Source organism: Triticum aestivum, chromosome 6D (assembly GCF_018294505.1).
Source record: "Triticum aestivum cultivar Chinese Spring chromosome 6D, IWGSC CS RefSeq v2.1, whole genome shotgun sequence".
NCBI lineage: Eukaryota > Viridiplantae > Streptophyta > Magnoliopsida > Poales > Poaceae > Triticum > Triticum aestivum.
The window spans coordinates 477,958,498-477,980,637 of record NC_057811.1 but is presented as its reverse complement, the minus strand read 5'-3'; the positions used below and the strand labels follow the sequence as shown (position 1 = coordinate 477,980,637).

The 22,140-nt window shown below is 46.5% G+C and overlaps 1 protein-coding gene across 1 annotated transcript; it reads right to left on the bottom strand.

The window, feature by feature from the left end:
* Positions 1 to 11,548: 11,548 nt before the first annotated feature.
* LOC123142147 (uncharacterized) lies at positions 11,549 to 12,661 on the bottom strand. Its single transcript, XM_044561158.1, has one exon. The coding sequence runs from the start codon at positions 12,582 to 12,584 to the stop codon at positions 11,736 to 11,738; it is 849 nt and encodes a 282-aa protein (XP_044417093.1). The 5' UTR covers positions 12,585 to 12,661; the 3' UTR covers positions 11,549 to 11,735.
* Between the last annotated feature and the right edge of the window lie 9,479 nt (positions 12,662 to 22,140).

Below are 22,140 nucleotides of genomic sequence, written 5' to 3'. Positions count from 1 at the left end.
AACGCTTCCGCTCGCGATCTACAAGGGTATGTAGATGCACTCCCCTTCCCCTCGTTGCTAGATTACTCCATAGATTGATCTTGGTGATGCGTAGAAAAATTTGAATTTCTGCTATGTTCCCCAACAGTGGCATCATGAGCTAGGTCTATGCGTAGTTTCTATGCACGAGTAGAACACAAAGTAGTTGTGGGCGTAGATGTTGCCAATTCTTCTTGCCGCTACTAGTCTTATCTTGTTTCGGCGGCATTGTGGGATGAAGCGGCCCGGACCGACCTTACACGTACGCTTACGTGAGACAGGTTCCACCGACTGACATGCACTAGTTGCATAAGGTGGCTAGCGGGTGTCTGTCTCTCCCACTTTAGTCGGAACGGATTCGATGAAAAGGGTCCTTATGAAGGGTAAATAGAAATTGGCATATCACGTTGTGGTTTTACGTAGGTAAGAAACGTTCTTGCTAGAAATCTATACAAGCCACGTAAAAACTTGCAACAACAATTAGAGGACGTCTAACTTGTTTTTGCAGCATGTGCTATGTGATGTGATATTGGCCAGAAGATATGATGAATGATATATGTGATGTATGAGATTGATCATATTCTTGTAATAGGGATCACGACTTGCATGTCGATGAGTATGACAACCGGCAGGAGCCATATGAGTTGTCTTTATTTTTGTATGACCTGCGTGTCATTGAATAACGCCATGTAAATTACTTTACTTTATTGCTAAGCGCGTTAGCCATAGAAGTAGAAGTAATCGTTGGCGTGACAACTTCATAAAGACACAATGATGGAGATCATGGTGTCATGCCGGTGACAAAGATGATCATGGTGCCCCGAAGATGGAGATCAAAGGAGCAAAATGATATTGGCCATATCATGTCACTATTTGATTGCATGTGATGTTTATCATGTTATGCATCTTATTTGCTTAGAACGACGGTAGTAAGTAAGATGATCCCTCACTAAAATTTCAAGAGACGTGTTCCCCTAACTGTGCACCATTGCGAAGGTTCGTTGTTTCGAAGCACCACGTGATGATCGGGTGTGATAGATTCTAACGTTCGAATACAACGGGTGTTGACGAGCCTAGCATGTACAGACATGGCCTCGGAACACATGCAAAACACTTAGGTTGACTTGACGAGCCTAGCATGTACAGACATGGCCTCGGAACACAAGAGACCGAAAGGTCGAGCATGAGTCGTATAGAAGATACGATCAACATGGAGATGTTCACCGATGATGACTAGTCCGTCTCACGTGATGATCGGACACGGCCTAGTTTGACTCGGATCATGAATCACTTAGATGACTAGAGGGATGTCTATCTGAGTGGGAGTTCAATAATCAGATGAACTTCATTATCATGAACATAGTCAAAAGGTCTTTGCAAATTATGCGCTTTAGTTCTACTGTTTAAGATATATTCCTAGAGAAAATTTAGTTGAAAGTTGGTAGTAGCAATTATGCGGACTGGGTCCGTAAACTGAGGATTGTCCTCATTGCTGCACAGAAGGCTTATGTCCTCAATGCACCGCTCGGTGTGCTGAACCTCAGCGTCGTCTGTAGATGTTGCGAAACATCTGACATACACGTTTTGATGACTACGTGATAGTTCAGTGTGTAATGCTAATGGTTTAGAATTGAGGCACCAAAGACGTTTTTGAAACGTCGCAGAACATATGAGATGTTCCGAAGACTGAAATTGGGATTTCAGACTAGTGCCCACGTCAGGAGGTATGAGACCTCTGACAAGTTTGTTGAGCCTGCAGACTAAGGGAGAAGAGCTCAATCGTTGAGCATGTGCTCAGATTGTCTGAGTGCCACAATCACTTGAATCGAGTGGGAGTTAATCTCCCAGATGAGATAGTGATGGTTCTCCATAGTCACTGCCACCAAGCTAGTAGAGCTTCGTGATGAACTATAACATATCAGGGATAGTTATGATGATCCTTGAGCTATTCGCGATGTTTGACACCGCGAGAGTAGAAATCAAGAAGGAGCATCAATTGTTGATGGTTAGTAAAACCACTAGTTTAAGAAGGGCAAGGGCAAGAGGGATACTTCATGAAACAGCAAATCATTTGCTGCTCTAGTGAAGAATCCCAAGGTTGAACCCAAACCCGAGACTAAGTGCTTCTGTAATGAGGGGAACGGTCACTGAAGCAGGACTACCCTAGATACTTGGTAGATGAGAAGGCAGGCAAGATCGACAGAAGTATATTGGATATACATTATATGAATGTGTACTTTACTAGTACTCCTAGCAGCACCAGGGTATTGGATACCGGTTCGGTTGCTAAGTGTTAGTAACTCGAAATAAAAGCTGCGGAATAAATGGAGACTGGCTAAAGGTGAGATGACGATGTGTGTTGGAAGTGTTTCCAAGGTTGATGTGATCAAGCATCGCATGCTCCATCTACTATCGAGATTTGGTGTTTGCGTTGAGCATGATTGGATTATGTTTATCGCAATACGGTTATTCATTTAAGGAGAATAATGGTTACTCCGTTTATTTGAATAATACCTTCAATGGTCTTGCACCTAAAATGAATCTCGATCGTAGTGATACACATGTTCATGCCAAAAGATATAAGATAGTAATGATAGTACCACATACTTGTGGCACTGCCACTTGAGTCATATTGGTATAGAACGCATGAAGAAGCTCCATGTAGATGGATCTTTGGACTCAGTCGTTTTTGAAAAGATTGAGACATGCGAACCATGTCTATTGGTATATATGCATGAAGAAACTCCATGCAGATGGATCGTTTGGACTCACTTGATTTTGAATCACTTGAGACATGCAAATCATACCACATGGGCAAGATGACTGAAAGGCCTCGTTTTCAGTAAGATGGAACAAGAGAGCAACTTATTGGAAGTAATACATTTTGATGTATGCAGTCCAATGAGTGCTGAGGCATGCAGTGGATATCGTTATGTTCTTACTTCACAGATGGTTTGAGTAGATGCTGAGTGTATTTACTTGATGAAACACAAGTCTGAATTATTGAAAGGTTCAAGTAATTTCAGAGAGAAGTTGAAGATCGTCGTGACAAGAGGATAAAATGTCTGTGATATGATCATAGAGATGAGTATCTGAGTTACGAGTTTGGCACACAATTAAAACATTGTGGAAAGTGTTTCACAATTAATACCGCCTGGAACACCATAGTGTGATGGTGTGTCCGAACATCATAACTGCACCCTATTGGATATGGTGCATGCCATGATGTCTCTTATCGAATTACCACTATCGTTTATGGGTTAGGCATTAGAGACAACCGCATTCACTTTAAAAGGGGCACCATGCAATTCCGTTGAGACGACACCGTTTAGAGAAACCTAAGTTGTCGTTTCTTAAAAGTTTGGGGCTGCGATGCTTATGTGAAAAAGTTTCAGGCTGATAAGCTCGAACCCAAAGCGGATAAATCCGTCTTCATAGAATACCCAAAAACAGTTGGGTATACCTCCTATTTCAGATCTGGAAGCAAAAGTAATTGCTTCTAGAAACGGGTCCTTTCTCGAGGAAAAGTTTCTCTCGAAAGAATTGAGTGGGAGGATGGTGGAGACTTGATGAGGTTATTGAACCATGACTTCAACTAGTGTGTAGTAGGGCACAGGAAGTTGTTCCTGTGGCACCTACACCAATTGAAGTGGAAGCTTATGATAGTGATCATGAAACTTCGGATCAAGTCACTACCAAACCTCGTAGGACGACAAGGATGCGTACTACTTCAGAGTGGTACGTAATCCTGTCTTAGATATCATGTTGTTAGACAATACTGAACCTACGAGCTATGGAGAAGCGATGGTGGGCCCATATTCCGACAAATGGTTAGAAGCCATGAAATCCGAGATAGGATCCATGTATCAGAACAAAGCATCGACTTTGGTGAACTTTCCCGATGATAGGCAAGCCATTGAGATAAATGGATCTTTAAGAAGAAGACGGACATGGACGGTAATGTTACCGTCTATGAACCTCGACTTGTGGCAAAGAGTATTTTCACAAGTTCAAGGAGTTGACTACGATGAGATTTTCTCATCCGTAGCGATGCTTAAGTTCGTCGGAATCATGTTAGCATTAGCTGCATTTATGAAATCTGGCAGATGGATGTCAAAACAAGTTTCCTTACCAGTTTTCGTAAGGAAAGGTTGTATGTGATACAATCAGAAAGGTTTTGTCCATCCTAAGGATGCTAAAAGGTATGCTAGCTCCAGCGATCCTTCCATGGATTAGAGCAAGCATCTCGGAGTCAGAATATACGCTTTGATGGAGTGATCAAAGTTTTTGGGTTTATACAAAGTTTGTTAGAAACTTGTATTTACAATAAAGTGAGTGGGAGCGCTACAACATTTCTGACAAGTATATGTGAATGACATATTGTTGATCCGAAATGATGTAAAATTTCTATGCCCTAGAGGCAATAATGAATTGGTTATTATTATATTTCCTTGTTCATGATAATCGTTTATTATCCATGCTAGAATTGTATTGATAGGAAACTCATATACATGTGTGGATACATAGACAACACCATGTCCCTAGTAAGCCTCTAGTTGACTAGCTCGTTGATCAATAGATGGTTATGGTTTCCTGACCATGGACATTGGATGTCATTGATAACGGGATCACATCATTAGGAGAATGATGTGATGGACAAGACCCAATCCTAAGCCTAGCACAAGATCGTGTAGTTCGTTTGCTAAGAGCTTTTCTAATGTCAAGTATCATTTCCTTAGACCATGAGATTGTGCAACTCCCGGATACCGTAGGAATGCTTTGGGTGTACCAAACGTCACAACGTAACTGGGTGGCTATAAAGGTGCACTACAGGTATCTCCGAAAGTGTCTGTTGGGTTGGCACGAATCGAGACTGGGATTTGTCACTCCGTGTAAACGGAGAGGTATCTCTGGGCCCACTCGGTAGGACATCATCATAATGTGCACAATGTGACCAAGGAGTTGATCACGGGATGATGTGAGTTACGGAACGAGTAAAGAGACTTGCCGGTAACGAGATTGAACAAGGTATAGGGATACCGACGATCGAATCTCGGGCAAGTAACATACCGATAGACAAAGGGAATTGTATACGGGATTGATTGAATCCTAAACATCGTGGTTCATCCGATGAGATCATCGAGGAGCATGTGGGAGCCAACATGGGTATCCAGATCCCGCTGTTGGTTATTGACCTAAGAGTCGTCTCGGTCATGTTTGCGTGTCTCCCGAACCCGTAGGGTCTACACACTTAAGGTTCGGTGACGCTAGGGTTGTAGAGATATTAGTATGTGGTAACCCAAAAGTTGTTCGGAGTGCCGGATGAGATCCTGGACGTCACGAGGAGTTCCGGAATGGTCCGGAGGTAAAGATTTATATATGGGAAGTCTTGTTTTGGTCACCGGAAAAGTTTCGCACTTTATCGGTATTGTACCGGGAGTGCCGAAAGGGGTCCGGGGGTCCACCAAGGGGGTCCACCAGCCCCGGGGGGGCCACATGGGCTGTAGGGGGTGCGCCTTGGCCTATATGGGCCAAGGGCACCAGCCCCAAGAGGCCCATGCGCCAAGAGATAAGAAAAACGGAGAGTCCTAAAGGGGGAAGGCACCTCCGAGGTGCCTTGGGGAGGAAGGACTCCTCCCTGGCCGCACCCTTCCTTGGAGGAAGGGCCAAGGCTGCGCCCCCTCTCCCTTGGCCCTATATATAGTGGGGGGGGGGAGGGAGGGCAGCAAAATCCTAGCCCCTGGCGCCTCCCTCTCCCTCCCGTGACACATCTCCCTCCTCCCGCAGCGCTTGGCGAAGCCCTGTTGGAATCCCGCTACTTCCACCACCACGCCGTCGTGCTGCTGGATCTCCATCAACCTCTCCTCCCCCCTTGCTGGATCAAGAAGGAGGAGATGTCGCTGCTCCGCACGTGTGTTGAACGCGGAGGTGCCGTCCGTTCGGCGCTAGGATCATCGGTGATTTGGATCACGACGAGTACGACTCCATCAACCCCGTTCTCTTGAACGCTTCCGCTCGCGATCTACAAGGGTATGTAGATGCACTCCCCTTCCCCTCGTTGCTAGATTACTCCATAGATTGATCTTGGTGATGCGTAGAAAATTTTGAATTTCTGCTACGTTCCCCAACAATGAGGTGGTGTGCACACGAGAGTGTTTCAATCACCAATTTAGATGGGCCCATGTTGTAGTCACCCACTCGTGGCAAAGGGCCTGAGACCGCTCTTAGCGAGCGCCGCATAAACTTAGTCCTAAGGAGGGGATGAAGAGTTATTTATAGTCTAGCCTCATAACCTACGTTTTAGTGTGCCAAAGGCCACTTACAATCTAGTGGAGTCACATGGTGATCGTACCCAGGCAACGAGGTTTGGTACTACCGAATGGTTAACCCCGATAGTCCTTGACGCATGTAGTATCCAAGGAATATTGTTGGTTTGGTAGTGTCGGGGATGGTGCTTTAAAGTTCTAGAGATAGCTTGGCATTGAGAGGACCCTCTGCTCGACTCAATGGCTTCGTGGTGGGGCATGGTTGCTCCTGAGGCTTAATTCGATAGTATCAGATGTGTTTGGCGCTTGAGAGCCTATCTGACGAGTTTGGTAGTTCCAAGCGTGTGATTGTGCATCTACTTGCCACTCTATCATGCTTGCTCCTTCACACCTAAGCCCATAAAGGTTCCATGCGTTCGGTAGCAAATTATCCTTGTTAATGTCAAGTGGAAAAGCCTCCAGGAAAATAGGTGTTGGCAGGTGCATTGTGGGAGAACTTAGGGATGGCTTTGACATGGTGGGGGCAGGGTCATATCCCAATCACATCATATTTAAAACGTGAAGGAGTTCGCCCATCATGAGTAAGGCCCTAAATGGAAAAATTTGCAAACAATGACAGAAGAAGGTAGCAACAAACATAACTAAAAGAACCATGCTATTGGCATTCTCAACGAGAACCTCAAATGAATGTTAATAGAGAATAAGAACATGCGTCATGAACTTTTGATGAAAAATAAGGAAGGGGTAGAGATGATGGCGATGGATAGAGACCAAATCACCACTATGAGTGGGAGAAGCTCACCGCCATAACGGACATCATGAAGTTTCAGGGTTAGAACCTACTAAATTCCCGTCCAGCAAGTAAGGGTAACGAAGGAGAGTGGGAAACGGACATATTATGTGGGAAGGTCAAGTGTGATGCCCCGAGACCGACGCTTCAGAAGACTTCCATATTTTCGTGATCACCGTGTGTTTCTTTTGTGCTTGCTCTATTTATTTTTGCATTGCATCATGTCATCATGCCAGCATGTCTTTTAATTTTTTAAACCTCAACTAAATAAATTGCATAGATCTTTTGATCTATTTAAATCGAGGGAATTCACATGGTGATTTCTCTTTATAACATATCCTCCTAATATTTAGGGAGTTATATTAAAAATATTCCATTATCTTTGGAATCACCATAACACACCTGCAGTTTAAGTTCCATGCATTTTCTATCTCAATTCCTTGCCTCAAACTTTGCCAACAATTCTTATCTCTTTTATTGAGGCTCCTCCTAAAGTCTCAATATTTTGGGGCACTCCTAAAACCTCGTCCTAGTTCAAACCATTTGAATTAAATTCAAATGAGTTTGAATTAAACTCTTCCATATCGCGTGAAACTTCTTTTCTTGGGCTAAGTAAAATTCTTAGACTCTGTAGGAGAAGTTTCAGCATTTTCCAAAACCCCTAGCTATTTTCTTTCCTTCCCTTTTCCTTCTGTCTATTTTTCTGTAGGTGGGAAATAGCGAGAAGGTTGGCCTTTTTGCTCCGAAGCTGCAACCAGCCCGTCTAACCTCCTAGGCCCAGCCTTCAAGGCCCATCCGCAGCCCAGCCGGTGCCCTGTTAACCCTAGCCCCGACCCCCTCCTCTCAATCTCTCCCTCTCGTCCTCCCACACCGCCGCCACTCACACACCCGCATCGCGCCTGATCGCCCCCGCATCCGCGCGCCTCCAGTACGAGACCCGCGCTCCGCCCTCGCCGGAGAAGAGAACCAGGCCGGAGCCCCGCCGGCCTCCTCGCCGCCGTCGCGCCCCCTTCCATCAGCAGCCGCGCCCTTGTCCCGTCCCCTCTGCCTCCTCCTCGTCGCCTGCATCCGCCGCCAGCCACCGCAGAACCAGGCCGCTGCCGCGCCATCTCGCCTCCTCCTCACCTCACCATGTGCGGGCACTGGTGACCTCCGCCTCCAGCCGTGCCGGCGAGCAAGCCGCCGCCGTCCGCCTCGTCACGTTCCCCTTCGCCTTCGTCATCTCAAGTTCTACGCCCGAGCCCTCTGCTCGACCAGGAGCTCGTCACCTCCAGCGCCTCTACGTGTCCAAGGCCCCTACCCCGCCTCTGCTTCGTTCGAGCGGGGAGGAGGACGCGCCTCCGCTCGCCCGCATCGACCAGCGCCAGGTCCCTTCCGCCGGCCTCCTGTCTTGCTTCTTTTGGACCAGCAAGAACGCCGCCAAGAACCGTACGCGGACACATCGTCTCCAGGATTTTTCACCAAGTACCTCTACGTGCGGACTCGCCAAGTACTCGACCCGGATGCGCGAAGTTTGACTATGAACGGCTGCACGTCCGACCCCGTATTCGAACCTCAAGCGCCAAGTTCCACTACCGTTGTCGTGCATCCGACAAGACCAAGTGTAGGACTACGTCCAGCGATGCGGCAAGTCCCTCCACGATGACCCGAACATCTACAGAAAAACGTGTACTACTACCGTCGAGGACCGATAGTACCACAACTTCCACTACCGTCACGAGAACGTCTACTTCCACTACTTCCACTACAAACCCGACCCGCTCCGTAAAGGCACGCTTCGAAGGTATAACCCCGAGACGACGTTCGTGGACCGAATGCATGTGTTGTATGAGATGCACCCTATGTTTGGACCGTGTCCGAATTGTTCCTTGCACGTTCGCCGTAAGCCATGTCACCAACATGTGGGACACCCGGTATCCGGGATCACTCCCCGTCACTCTTGCACGTTTCGCGCACCCACACTTCTTCCTTTGCACTAGCATCTCAATCGAGTTGCCGGAACCGGGATGTTGCCGTGGCACCATTTCCGTTTCACCACCGTGGCACCCTTTTCCTTCCGCCATGGCGACAAATGCCTCGTATCATGCTCATGTCAACATTTCCATAAAATTGCTTAAAACTTGCATATGTCATCCGCATCATGATAATAACATTTAAAACGTTTAAAATTGTTGTTTGCTTTAAATTGCTAAATGACATATGGGGATTTTCCGGAATTGTTATTTGTTATTTCCGGCCTCATTTAAACTTGCCTAAATAGATAGTTTTATTATGCTTCACCTCTTGCCATGCTTAACCACAGTTAATTTTGTTGGGTACATAAACGGGAGAGAACTAAATAATTGATGTGGTGTTTTGTCAATATGCAACTCGTTGCATATTGAGCTCCACTTAATTTGTAGTATTGTTTGTTGCATTTTGCCATGCCATGCGTCATTTAAACCGGACATGCATCATACTTGCTTGTGCATCATGCCATGTTTATGTGATGGTTGTTTACCATGATGTTTGCTTCTTTCCGGTTGCGCTTCTCCTTGGTAGTTCCGGTAACGTTGCGATTGTGAGGATTCGTACGACTACGTTGGTTCTTCTACTTTATGGACTTGATCTTCTTCCTTGCGGGATCCCAGGCAAGATGACCATACCCTCGAAATCACTTCTATCTTTGCTTGCTAGTTGTTCGCTCTATTGCTATGTCGCGCTACCTACCACTTGCTATATCATGCCTCCCATATTGCCATGTCCAGCCTCTAACCATCCTTTCCTAGCGAACCGTTGTTTGGCTAAGTTACCGCTTTTGCTCAGTCATACTTATAGCGTTGCTAGTTGCAGGTGAAGCTGAAATTTGTTCCATGTTGGAACATGGATATGTTGGGATATCTCTTATTTTAATTAATGCATCTATATACTTGGTAAAGGGTGGAAGGATCGGCCTTATGCCTGGTGTTTTGTTCCACTCTTGCCGCCCTAGTTTCCGTCATATCGGTATTATGTTCCCGGATTTTGCGTCCCTAACGCGGTTGAGTGTTATGGGAACCCCTTGACAGTTCGCTTTGAATAAAACTCCTCCAGCAAGGCCCGACCTTGGTTTTATATTTGCCTAACAACCTATTACCCCTTCCCTTGGGTCGGCCAACCCGAGGGTCATCTTTATTTAGCCCCGCCGGGCCAATGCTTCTCTAAGTGTTGGTCCGAACTAGAGCCACTTGCAGCGCCCCCTCGGGGAAACTTGAGGTCTGGTTTTAGTTGTACGTAGTGCTCATCCGGTGTTGCCCTGAGAACGAGATATGTGCAGCTCCTATCGGGATTGTCGGCACATCGGGCGGCTTTGCTGGACTTGTTTTACCATTGTCGAAATGTCTTGTAACCGGGATTCCGAGACTGATCGGGTCTTCCCGGGAGAAGAAATATCCTTCGTTGATCGTGAGAGCTTATCATGGGCTAAGTTGGGACACCCCTGCAGGGTATAAACTTTCGAGAGCCGTGCCGCGGTTATGTGGCAGATGGAAATTTGTTAATGTCCGATTGTAGATAACTTGACACTTAACTTAATTAAAATGCATCAACCGCGTGTGTAGCCGTGATGGTCTCTTTTCGGCGGAGTCCGGGAAGTGAACACGGTTCTTGTGTTATGGTTGTGCGTAAGTAGTTTCAGGATCACTTCTTGATTACTCTAGCTTCTCGACCGTTGCGTTGCTTCTCTTCTCGCTCTTATTTGCGTATGTTAGTCACCATATTTGCTTAGTGCTTGCTGCAACTCCACCTCATTACCCCTTTCCTACCCATAAACTTAAATAGTCTTGATCTCGCGGGTGTGAGATTGCTGAGTCCTCGTGACTCACAGATTCTACCAAAACAGTTGCATGTGCCGACGATACCAGTGCAGGTGATGCTACCGTACTCATGTGGGAGTTCGACGAGGACCTTGGTCGTTACTATGTTTCGTTTCCTGTTGATCAGTAGTGGAGCCCAGTTGGGACGATCGGGGATCTAGCGGTTGGGTTATCTTCTTTTCTTTTGGCTTTGACCGTAGTCGGTCTATGTGTGTACTCTGATTGATGTATGTTTTATTTAAGTATTGTGTGAAGTGGCGATTGTAAGCCAACTCTCTTTATCCCATTCTTATTCATTACATGGGATTGTGTGAAGATGACCCTTCTTGCGACAAAACCTACAATGCGGTTATGCCTCTAAGTTGTGCCTCGACACGTGGGAGATATAGCCGCATCATGGGCGTTACATCAAGACAGATGAGCGAGAAATGGGTGCAATGACTATAATTTCGTGTACTTTTCTAACTATATAGAGTATCAATTGAATAAATATATTACTAGCTTCTAAGTTTCAGCCTACCTACAACGACCATCTTTCTCTTAAGTACGTTTGCGTGCATCAATCCATTCGGAGAAATGAAGGGGGTAGTGTCTGGCTGAAAGTAAATTTCGAGTAGTCGTAGGGTCTAAAATAAATTTATTCCTCTTGCTAATTGCTATTTGTGCTACACGACGTGATAAGGAATAAAACAATAACAAATTAAACTGGTTCATAGCGAGCAAAAAAGAACTAATTTGGCAAGCAATCGACCTCTCTTGTACTACGCACATCCTGCCAGCCATGCATGCAGCCATGCCACCCGGCCGCCTTGATTGATTGATCACGAGTTACCTTTCCCAGCTCTCCTGGCGGCCGAAGCAGGAGGTCCGGCGCAGCCACCTCCCTGACCTGCCGCCGCCGCGGCCGTCATGATCCCCATGGTCCGGGGACAGATCCACCCTCCACTTCTCCAGCTTCATGGCCAGCTTGCTCTGCTCGATGGCGGCGCCCCTCGGGTCCAGCGGCCCGGAGTGCTCAACCAACGGCCGCTGGCGGCGCGCGTGGTAGTCCAGATCCCTCGCCTCGGCCTCGCCGTCCTCCGTGATCTCGGACAGGAACGGCGCCGGCCTCATCGCCACGAGGTCCTTCATGGCGAACGCGTCCGGTGACCCCGGCATGTGGTAGATGGGCGCCACGGCGCGCGCCTGGGCGGCGCCCAGCAGCGTCACCGCCACGTTGAGCACGCCCTGCGGCCGGAGGGACCGCGGGCGCCTGAGCTGCAGCGCCGCCACCTGCCGCCCGGTGGGCGCCACCGCCACCGCAGGAGCAGCAGTGAGCCTGGACGAGTGCACGCGCACGAACGTGCTCACCACGATCCCCGTGCGTCCAAGGACAACATCAGAGCCAAACCTCCGGGTCGCGCGCACCTCGACGACGACGGCGGCGGTCTCCGACCTGAGGAACCCGGCGTCCACGCGGAAGAGGAACCGGTCGTTCCACGTCGGGTCGGCCCCGCCGGCGAGGTCCACCTCCGTGCGCAGCTTCCGCGTGCCGTCGATCCACGCCACGGCGTACGCGCGCACCCGGTGGCTGAGCCGGTGGCGCCGGTGCAGGTCCTGCGCGGAGATGACCGTCACCTCCAGCAGGTGGAGCGGGGACGGCGGCGAGCCGTCGTCGTGCCCCACTATCGCCGACATCGGGCAGGAGATATATCAGGACGCCCAGACTATCATGGGAGAAACAATGGCAACGAGCTTGGCCGGCGCGGAGCGAGGCTGGTTGGTCGGTGTGGGTTGCGGAGAGGAGGACGCGAGATTTAAGGGAGACACGTCCAAGTTTAGGGTGGATCCGTCGCGGGCAAGGGTTGGCTACAGCTACGGCGTTTAAATTTGGCATGTTTCTGGCGCGATCAAATTTGGAACCTGTGCTGTGATAGCATTATTAGCATTTAAAAATTTCCATTCCTATTTCTTTCTCTTTTTTGAGTGGATTTCTATTTATTTTTTTAGGGGTTCTACTTTTTTTTTCTTGGATTGCCCGTTCCACGTTCGTCTATTTGGTGGCGTTTCAAAATTTCCAGGCCCATTGGATCGACAATCTGAGAAATGATAGTCTTATCATACGTGCATGAATCCACCATTAGTGCTTGCTTTAAGATTCTACTATTTTTTTGGGTGGTTGTTAAATTTTGTCTTGATTTCAAATGTTACATCAGATTATTTCCCCCCCTCTTGTTTCAAAGCGTAACATAATATTTCATTGTGAATCAGCAAATCCGATCTGACACAAATGCATTGTTTTTCACCGGTACACAATGAAATATGACGATACACTATAAAACCAGAAAAGAAAAACCCGAACAAAACAATTTGCTTGCGAGGAACCCGAACAAAACATTATGAAACAAGATAAATTTTGACAACTACCAAAAAGTAGTACCAATCTCAAAGCAACCACATGAGATGGATCCATGCACGAGATATGGTTGAAAAAACTATCTCTCGACAATTTAGATCTTGCTGGTTTTCTTTCCCTGCCTCTATCAAGGACCGCCTTGTTGCGAAACGCATCTCATGCGCCACTCTTGTGATGCAACAATTGGACCATGCTCAACGTATCATGTGCGCCACTCTTGATCAACAACTAGTTAAACAAAAAAGTCAAATCTTGTTAAGGATAGCATATTCTTATTGGACCATAAATTTGGCATATAAACATGATAATATTTTTAAACTATGCTTCAAAATTCTGGATTTGATATTTTGTGACATGATATACAAATATCATGTCCATGTAGTAAATTATTTTCATATGGTTTGATAAAGATTTATGTTTTCAATCTCGTTCATGATGTTTGAAAGGGCCGTAGTTCAAGCTTTTTCAGAAGTACGGTACAAATAGATGCTCATACATGTATGTTCACGTATTCTTACGTTCTTGGCAGCACACCCTGTCCCTATGAGCACATCCAAAAAATTGAGCCGGTCGATCTTTAGACAGCTTGTAGTTGAGGCGACCATACAACCAAACAATATGGCTGAAAAGCCTCGAATAAATTCAGGATATTCGAGCACTAGTCCAAGTCTATGACTTCAATTCCAGCTGCTGAACTTGGAAAATATATTTAGCCATGGAAGACCAAGTAAACAAGAAGGGCAACAATTGAAAGACAAACCACACATGGATATTTTTCATATTCTATATTTATTTAGCAAATAGATATTTATGTTCTTCTTAAGCTTGCACACACAAAATAGACAAGCATGCATTCTAGCACCACAATCAACTTCTTAGTTCTCTGTTTCGATATTTAGGGAAACTATAATAGACATGAATGTCCACATATATTTGCAATTTTATGAAAGCAACCTAATATTCTATGAGTATTTATGCTTTCTTTTTTCATTTTTCTCTTATCCATAAGAATTTGGTTAGGTCACAAAAAATAATAAGATTTCATGCCCCAAAATGGAACAACTATGTCACAAGTATATAATATACTTAAAATTTAGTGAATTGAAAATTTCACAGCCGATGTTAAAATTGTATAGTAACAACATTTCATCTTAATATTTAGTTGTGTCATTACGTACTTGACAATTATAACAAAAACATGTTGAAGGATAATTTCCAGTTGTAAAGAAATATAAAAGTTTAGTCTAAATAAATAATATGTACCACCTCCGTTCCTAAATATAGGTCACTCGGATTCTTGTTCCGACCAAGTGAAAACCTGCCAAATGACCAGGTTACCCTCGCTAATTTTGAATTCCTCGCCAGATCTGGTCTTCTTCCACCTTCGTCCCCAGGTCCGGCCTCCACCTCTGCCCCCAGGTCCGCCCTCCACCTCCGCCCATCCTCCCCCCACCTACTCCGCCTCTCCCCTTAGCAAGATCACGGTCAATCCGGCCAGGCTCTTGCCCCAGAGCCAGCAGTAGCTCCATAGCCAGCAGTAGGCAGCAGCTCGACCAAGAGCCAGGAGCAGGTTGTCTCGCCCTCCAGTTCCAGTCTCCAATGCCCTCAATCTCCAGGCTCCTCCTCCACCCTCCATCTCTAGACAGCAGCTCGACCCGAGGCAGCAGCAGCTCGACCCCGGCAGCAGCACCATCCCAGGCAAGGCACGACACCCTACAAAAGGAAGACAAATCACAGTCAAGATGGAATTTGACCTGAATTGTACTCCACCCGAATAAGATGATATCGGTCAAGATGATATCAACATGGAGGACATACTTGGGGGCATCGATCCCGGTCGAGATGATACCGATTAGCACGATCTTCCCTATCAAGATGGCACTGTGAATTCAAATACTCCAGGTGATCATTTGTACTCATGTGTATGAACAATTAGCATGATCACGTCCGGTGCTATAATCTTTTGGGCAACTACTATCAAACTTTGACACTTGTATATATATATCCAAGATTTGCATAATAGACATCCAAGATTGATACTATAATAGCATGGAACAATAAAAAATTGTAAATACGTTGGAGACGTATCAGACTTACATTTCGGTACAGAGAGAGTTTATATTTAATTTTTTTGAGCATCAGCGTCTACTAATTTAGTAGAGTGGCGTTGCATTGATTAGTGTCACCCTCACTTTTAAGATGCCATGAGGCTAGAGCAACCGCAGCTGTTAGAGCTGCATTGATACCATCAACCGTTGATGAGGTTCATGTCAATGCGCAACTTTTATGTGACGTCAGTCTATGTGGCGGCATACATGAGATTTAAACGGCAGTGGTGCAAGTCATGTACAAAGATGACAGTAACCTACAACAAGTGGAGCAGGGACGATTGCGAGTTGATTACGTACCCGCCGTCCACCGACGTCTGGCAGAACTGGGATGAAATATAATCAACGTATACATGATTAAAAATCATGCCGTAAAAAACTACTCATGCCGTAAAATTCAAGATTCATAGTTGACCAATTGGAGAAACAGAAATTCCAATAATTGTATGAATCCCCTCAGCCTCTAAAGGCATATTCAACGGCAACCCGCAAAAAACCTCCCGCATCCGTCCGCGGATAGGGGGGACCGGTTCGCGGACACGGATGCGAGAGGCAGCCATCCAATGCTAGCCGCATACATTTCAAACCGCATTTTAACTAACAGACGAAATTCATTCAAACCAGCCGATATTCATCAAAGTTCGGATAGAAAATAGCACAAATCATCCACACATAGCATGCAAATTAACTCTAGCACAACAAGGTCCCAAATTCGACTAGATCCCGGATGTCCAACAAGTTTTTCAGGAACGGATCATGTCCTCCCACACATACTTCCCCTTCAGCTTCATCCAGCAGTGTGTGCAAATGACCGTCCCGCTGACCTGTGGTACAACACGGCGGTGCATGCGGGCTACATATAATGTGTAGACCAACATTGAGTGAATGAATCAATCAACAGGTTTAGAAAGAGGAAGTAAAACTTACCATCTCCTCCATGCCCACGTGCAATTGCCACCTTGACTCGAGCTGACTGACCAAGTTGCAGTACTTGATGACGTCGACCTGGATAGTGTGCCAGCGATACGACAGCGACCTCGCGTTGTGTGGTCGCATGATGTACATGTCATAGGGCGCAATGGGCTTTCCTGCGTGAAACCTTTGATGCACTTGCTCCCAGAAGGGCGGCCCTCTGGTCCTCCCTATGAAATCCGCGGATACGCCCAGCCGCGCATCACACAACTGTTGGAAATATGCCCTAGAGGCAATAATAAATGGTTATTATTATATTTCTTTGTTCATGGTAATTGTCTATTATTCATGCTATAATTGTATTATCCGGAAATCGCAATACATGTGTGAATACATAGACCACAACGTGTCCCTAGTAAGCCTTTAGTTGACTAGCTCGTTGATCAACAGATAGTCATGGTTTCCTGACTATGGACATTGGATGTCATTGATAACGGGATCACATCATTAGGAGAATGATGTGATGGACAAGACCCAATCATAAGCATAGCATAAAGATCGTGTAGTTTCGTTTGCTAGAGCTTTTCCAATGTCAAGTATCTTTTCCTTAGACCATGAGATCGTGCAACTCCCGGATACCGTAGGAGTGCTTTGGGTGTGCCAAACGTCACAACGTAATTGGGTGACTATAAAGGTGCACTACGGGTATCTCCGAAAGTGTCTGTTGGGTTGGCATGGATCGAGACTGGGATTTGTCACTCCGTATGACGGAGAGGTATCTCTGGGCCCACTCGGTAATGCATCATCATAATGAGCTCAATGTGACTAAGGCGTTAGTCACGGGATCATGCATTGCGGTACGAGTAAAGAGACTTGCCGGTAACGAGATTGAACAAGGTATTGGGATACCGACGATCGAATCTCGGGCAAGTAACATATCGATTGACAAAGGGAATTGTATACGGGATTGATTGAATCCTCGACATCGTGGTTCATCCGATGAGATCATTGTGGAACATGTGGGAGCCAACATGGGTATCCAGATCCCGCTGTTGGTTATTGACCGGAGAGACGTCTCGGTCATGTCTGCATGTCTCCCGAACCCGTAGGGTCTACACACTTAAGGTTCGGTGACGCTAGGGTTGTAGAGATATATGTATGCGGAAACCCGAAAATTGTTCGGAGTCCCGGATGAGATCCCGGACGTCACGAGGAGTTCCGGAATGGTCCGGAGGTGAAGAATTATATATAGGAAGTCCAGTTTCGGCCACCGGGAAAGTTTCGGGGGTTACCGGTATTGTACCGGGACCACCGGAAGGGTCCCGGGGGTCCACCGGGTGGGGCCACCTATCCCGGAGGGCCCCATGGGCTGAAATTGGAAGGGAACCAGCCCTTAGTGGGCTGGGGCGCCCCCCTTGGGTCTCCCCCTGCGCCTAGGGTTGGGAACCCTAGGGTTGGGGGCGCCCCCCTTTGGCTTGTGGGGGAAGCCACCCCCTTTCCCCCTTTTGGCCGCCGCCCCCCCCCCCCTTGAGATCCCATCTCTGGGGCCGGCGCCCCCCCAGGGGGCCTATATAAAGGGGGGGAGGGAGGGCAGCAACTTGACAGCCTTGGGCGCCTCCCTCCTCCCCTGCAACACCTCTCTCTCTCGTATAAGCTCGGCGAAGCCCTGCCGGCATCCCGCTACATCCACCACCACGCCGTCGTGCTGCTGGATCTCCATCAACCTCTCCTTCCCCCTTGCTGGATCAAGAAGGAGGAGACGTCGCTGCACCGTACGTGTGTTGAACGCGGAGGTGCCGTCCGTTCGGCACTCGGTCATCGGTGATTTGGATCACGGCAAGTACGACTCCGTCATCCACGTTCATTGGAACGCTTCCGCTCGCGATCTACAAGGGTATGTAGATGCACTCCTTTCCCCTCGTTGCTAGTATACTCCATAGATGCATCTTGGTGAGCGTAGGAAAATTTTAAAATTATGCTACGATTCCCAACAGTGGCATCATGAGCCAGGCCTATGCGTAGTTACTATGCACGAGTAGAACACAAAGCTGTTGTGGGCGTTGAGTTTGCCAATTCTTCTTGCCGCTACTAGTCGTTTCTTGTTTCGGCGGCATTGTAGGATGAAGCGGCCCGGACCGACCTTACACGTACGCTTACGTGAGACAGGTTCCACCGACTGACATGCACTAGTTGCATAAGGTGGCTAGCAGGTGTCTGTCTCTCCTACTTTAGTCGGAACGGATTCGATGAAAAGGGTCCTTATGAAGGGTAAATAGAAATTGGCAAATCACGTTGTGGTCATACGTAGGTAAGAAACGTTCTTGATAGAAACCTACAAACCACGTAAAAACTTGCAACAACAATTAGAGGACGTCTAACTTGTTTTTGCAGCAAGTGCTATGTGATGTGATATGGCCAGAAGATGTGATGAATGATATATGTGATGTATGAGATTGATCATATTCTTGTAATAGGAATCACGACTTGCATGTCGATGAGTATGACAACCGGCAGGAGCCATAGGAGTTGTCTTTATTATTTTGTATGACCTGCGTGTCATTGAATAACGCCATGTAAATTACTTTACTTTGTTGCTAAACGCGTTAGCCATAGAAGTAGAAGTAATCGTTGGCGTGACGACTTCATGAAGACACAATGATGGAGATCATGATGATGGAGATCATGGTGTCATGCCGGTGATGAAGATGATCATGGTGCCCCGAAGATGGAGATCAAAGGAGCATAATGATATTGGCCATATCATGTCACTATTTGATTGCATGTGATGTTTATCATGTTTTTGCATCTTATTTGCTTAGCACGACGGTAGTAAGTAAGATGATCCCTTATAATAATTTCAAGAAAGTGTTCACCCTAACTGTGCACCGTTGCAAAGGTTCGTTGTTTCGAAGCACCACGTGATGATCGGGTGTGATAGATTCTAACGTTCGAATACAACGGGTGTTGACGAGCCTAGCATGTACAGACATGGCCTCGGAACACACGCAATACACTTAGGTTTACTTGACAAGCCTAGCATGTACAGACATGGCCTCGGAACACGGAGGACCGAAAGGTCGAGCATGAGTCGCATAGAAGATACGATCAACATGGAGATGTTCACCGATCTTGACTAGTCCGTCTCACGTGATGATCGGACACGGCCTAGTTAAACTCGGATCATGTTTTCACTTAGATGACTAGAGGGATGTCTATCTGAGTGGGAGTTCATTGAATAATTTGATTATATGAACTTAATTATCATGAACTTAGTCTAAAATCTTTACAATATGTCTTGTAGATCAAATGGCCAACGTTGTCCTCAATTTCAACGCGTTCCTAGAGAAAACCAAGCTGAAAGATGATGGCAGCAACTATACGGACTGGGTCCGGAACCTAAGGCTCATCCTCATAGTAGCCAAGAAAGATTATGTCTTAGAAGCACCGCTAGATGAAGCACCAATCCCAGAGAACCAAGACGTTATGAACGCTTGGCAAACACGTGCTGATGATTACTCCCTCGTTCAGTGCGGCATGCTTTACAGCTTAGAACCGGGTCTCCAAAAGCGTTTTGAGAAACATGGAGCATATGAGATGTTCGAGGAGCTGAAATTAGTTTTCCAAGCTCATGCCCGGGTCGAGAGATATGAAGTCTCCGACAAGTTCTTCAGCTGTAAAATGGAGGAGAATAGTTCTGTTAGTGAGCACATACTCAGAATGTCTGGGTTGCACAACCGCTTGACTCAGCTGCGAGTTAATCTCCCGGATGACGCGGTCATTGACAGAATCCTTCAGTCGCTTCCACCAAGCTTCAAGAGCTTTGTGATGAACTACAATATGCAGGGGATGGAAAAGACCATTCCTGAGGTATATTCGATGCTGAAATCAGCGGAGGTGGAAATTAGAAAAGAACATCAAGTGTTGATGGTGAATAAAACCACTAAGTTCAAGAAGGGCAAGGGTAAGAAGAACTTCAAGAAGGATGGCAAGGGAGTTGCCGCGCCCGGTAAACCAGTTACTGGGAAGAAGTCAAAGAATGGACCCAAGCCAGAAACTGAGTGCTTTTATTGCAAGGGAAGTGGTCACTGGAAGCGGAACTGCCCCAAATACTTAGCGGACAAGAAGGCCGGCAACACCAAAGGTATATGTGATATACATGTAATTGATGTGTACCTTACCAGTACTCGTAGTAGCTCCTGGGTATTTGATACCGGTGCGGTTGCTCATATTTGTAACTCAAAACAGGAACTACGGAATAAACGGAGACTGGCGAAGGACGAGGTGACGATGCGCGTCGGGAATGGTTCCAAGGTCGATGTGATCGCCGTCGGCACGCTGCCTCTGCATCTACCCACGGGATTAGTTTTAAACCTCAATAATTGTTATTTAGTGCCAGCTTTGAGCATGAACATTGTATCTGGATCTCGTTTAATTCGAGATGGCTACTCATTTAAATCCGAGAATAATGGTTGTTCTATTTATATGAGAGATATGTTTTATGGTCATGCCCCGCTGGTTAATGGTTTATTCTTGATGAATCTCGAACGTGATGTTACACATGTTCATAATGTGAATACCAAAAGATGTAAAGTTGATAACGATAGTCCCACATACTTGTGGCACTGCCGCCTTGGTCACATTGGTGTCAAGCGCATGAAGAAGCTCCATGCAGATGGACTTTTGGAGTCTCTTGATTACGAATCATTTGACACGTGCGAACCATGCCTCATGGGTAAGATGACCAAGACTCTGTTCTCCGGAACAATGGAGCGAGCGACCAACTTATTGGAAATCATACATACCGATGTGTGCGGTCCAATGAGTGTTGAGGCTCGCGGAGGATATTGTTATGTTCTCACTCTCACTGATGACTTAAGTAGATATGGGTATGTCTACCTAATGAAACACAAGTCTGAAACCTTTGAAAAGTTCAAGGAATTTCAGAGTGAAGTTGAGAATCAACGTGACAGGAAAATAAAATTCTTACGATCAGATCGTGGTGGAGAATATTTGAGTCACGAATTTGGTACACACTTAAGGAAATGTGGAATAGTTTCACAACTCACGCCGCCTGGAACACCTCAGAGAAATGGTGTGTCCGAACGTCGTAATCGCACTCTATTGGATATGGTGCGATCTATGATGTCTCTTACCGATTTACCGCTCTCATTTTGGGGCTATGCTTTAGAGACTGCCGCATTCACTTTAAATAGGGCTCCGTCGAAATCCGTTGAGACGACACCGTATGAATTATGGTTTGGAAAGAAACCTAAGCTGTCATTTCTAAAAGTTTGGGGATGCGATGCTTATGTCAAGAAACTTCAACCTGAAAAGCTCGAACCCAAGTCGGAAAAATGCGTCTTCATAGGATACCCTAAGGAAACTATTGGGTATACCTTCTACCTCAGATCCGAAGGCAAGATCTTCGTTGCCAAGAACGGGTCCTTTCTGGAGAAGGAGTTTCTCTCGAAAGAATTGAGTGGGAGGAAAGTGGAACTTGATGAGGTGACAGTCACCCCTTCCGTGTCGGAAAGTAGCGCAGCGCGGGAAGATGTTCCTGTGGTGCCTACACCGACTGGAGAGGAAGTTAATGGTGATGATCATGAAGCTTCGGATCAAGTTACTACTGAACCTCGTAGGTCCACAAGGACACGTTCCGCACCAGAGTGGTACGGCAACCCTGTCCTAGAAATCATGTTGTTAGGCAACGGTGAACCTTCGAACTATGAAGAAGCGATGGCGGGCCCGGATTCCGACAAATGGCTAGAAGCCATGAAATCCGAGATAGGATCCATGTATGAAAACGAAGTATGGACTT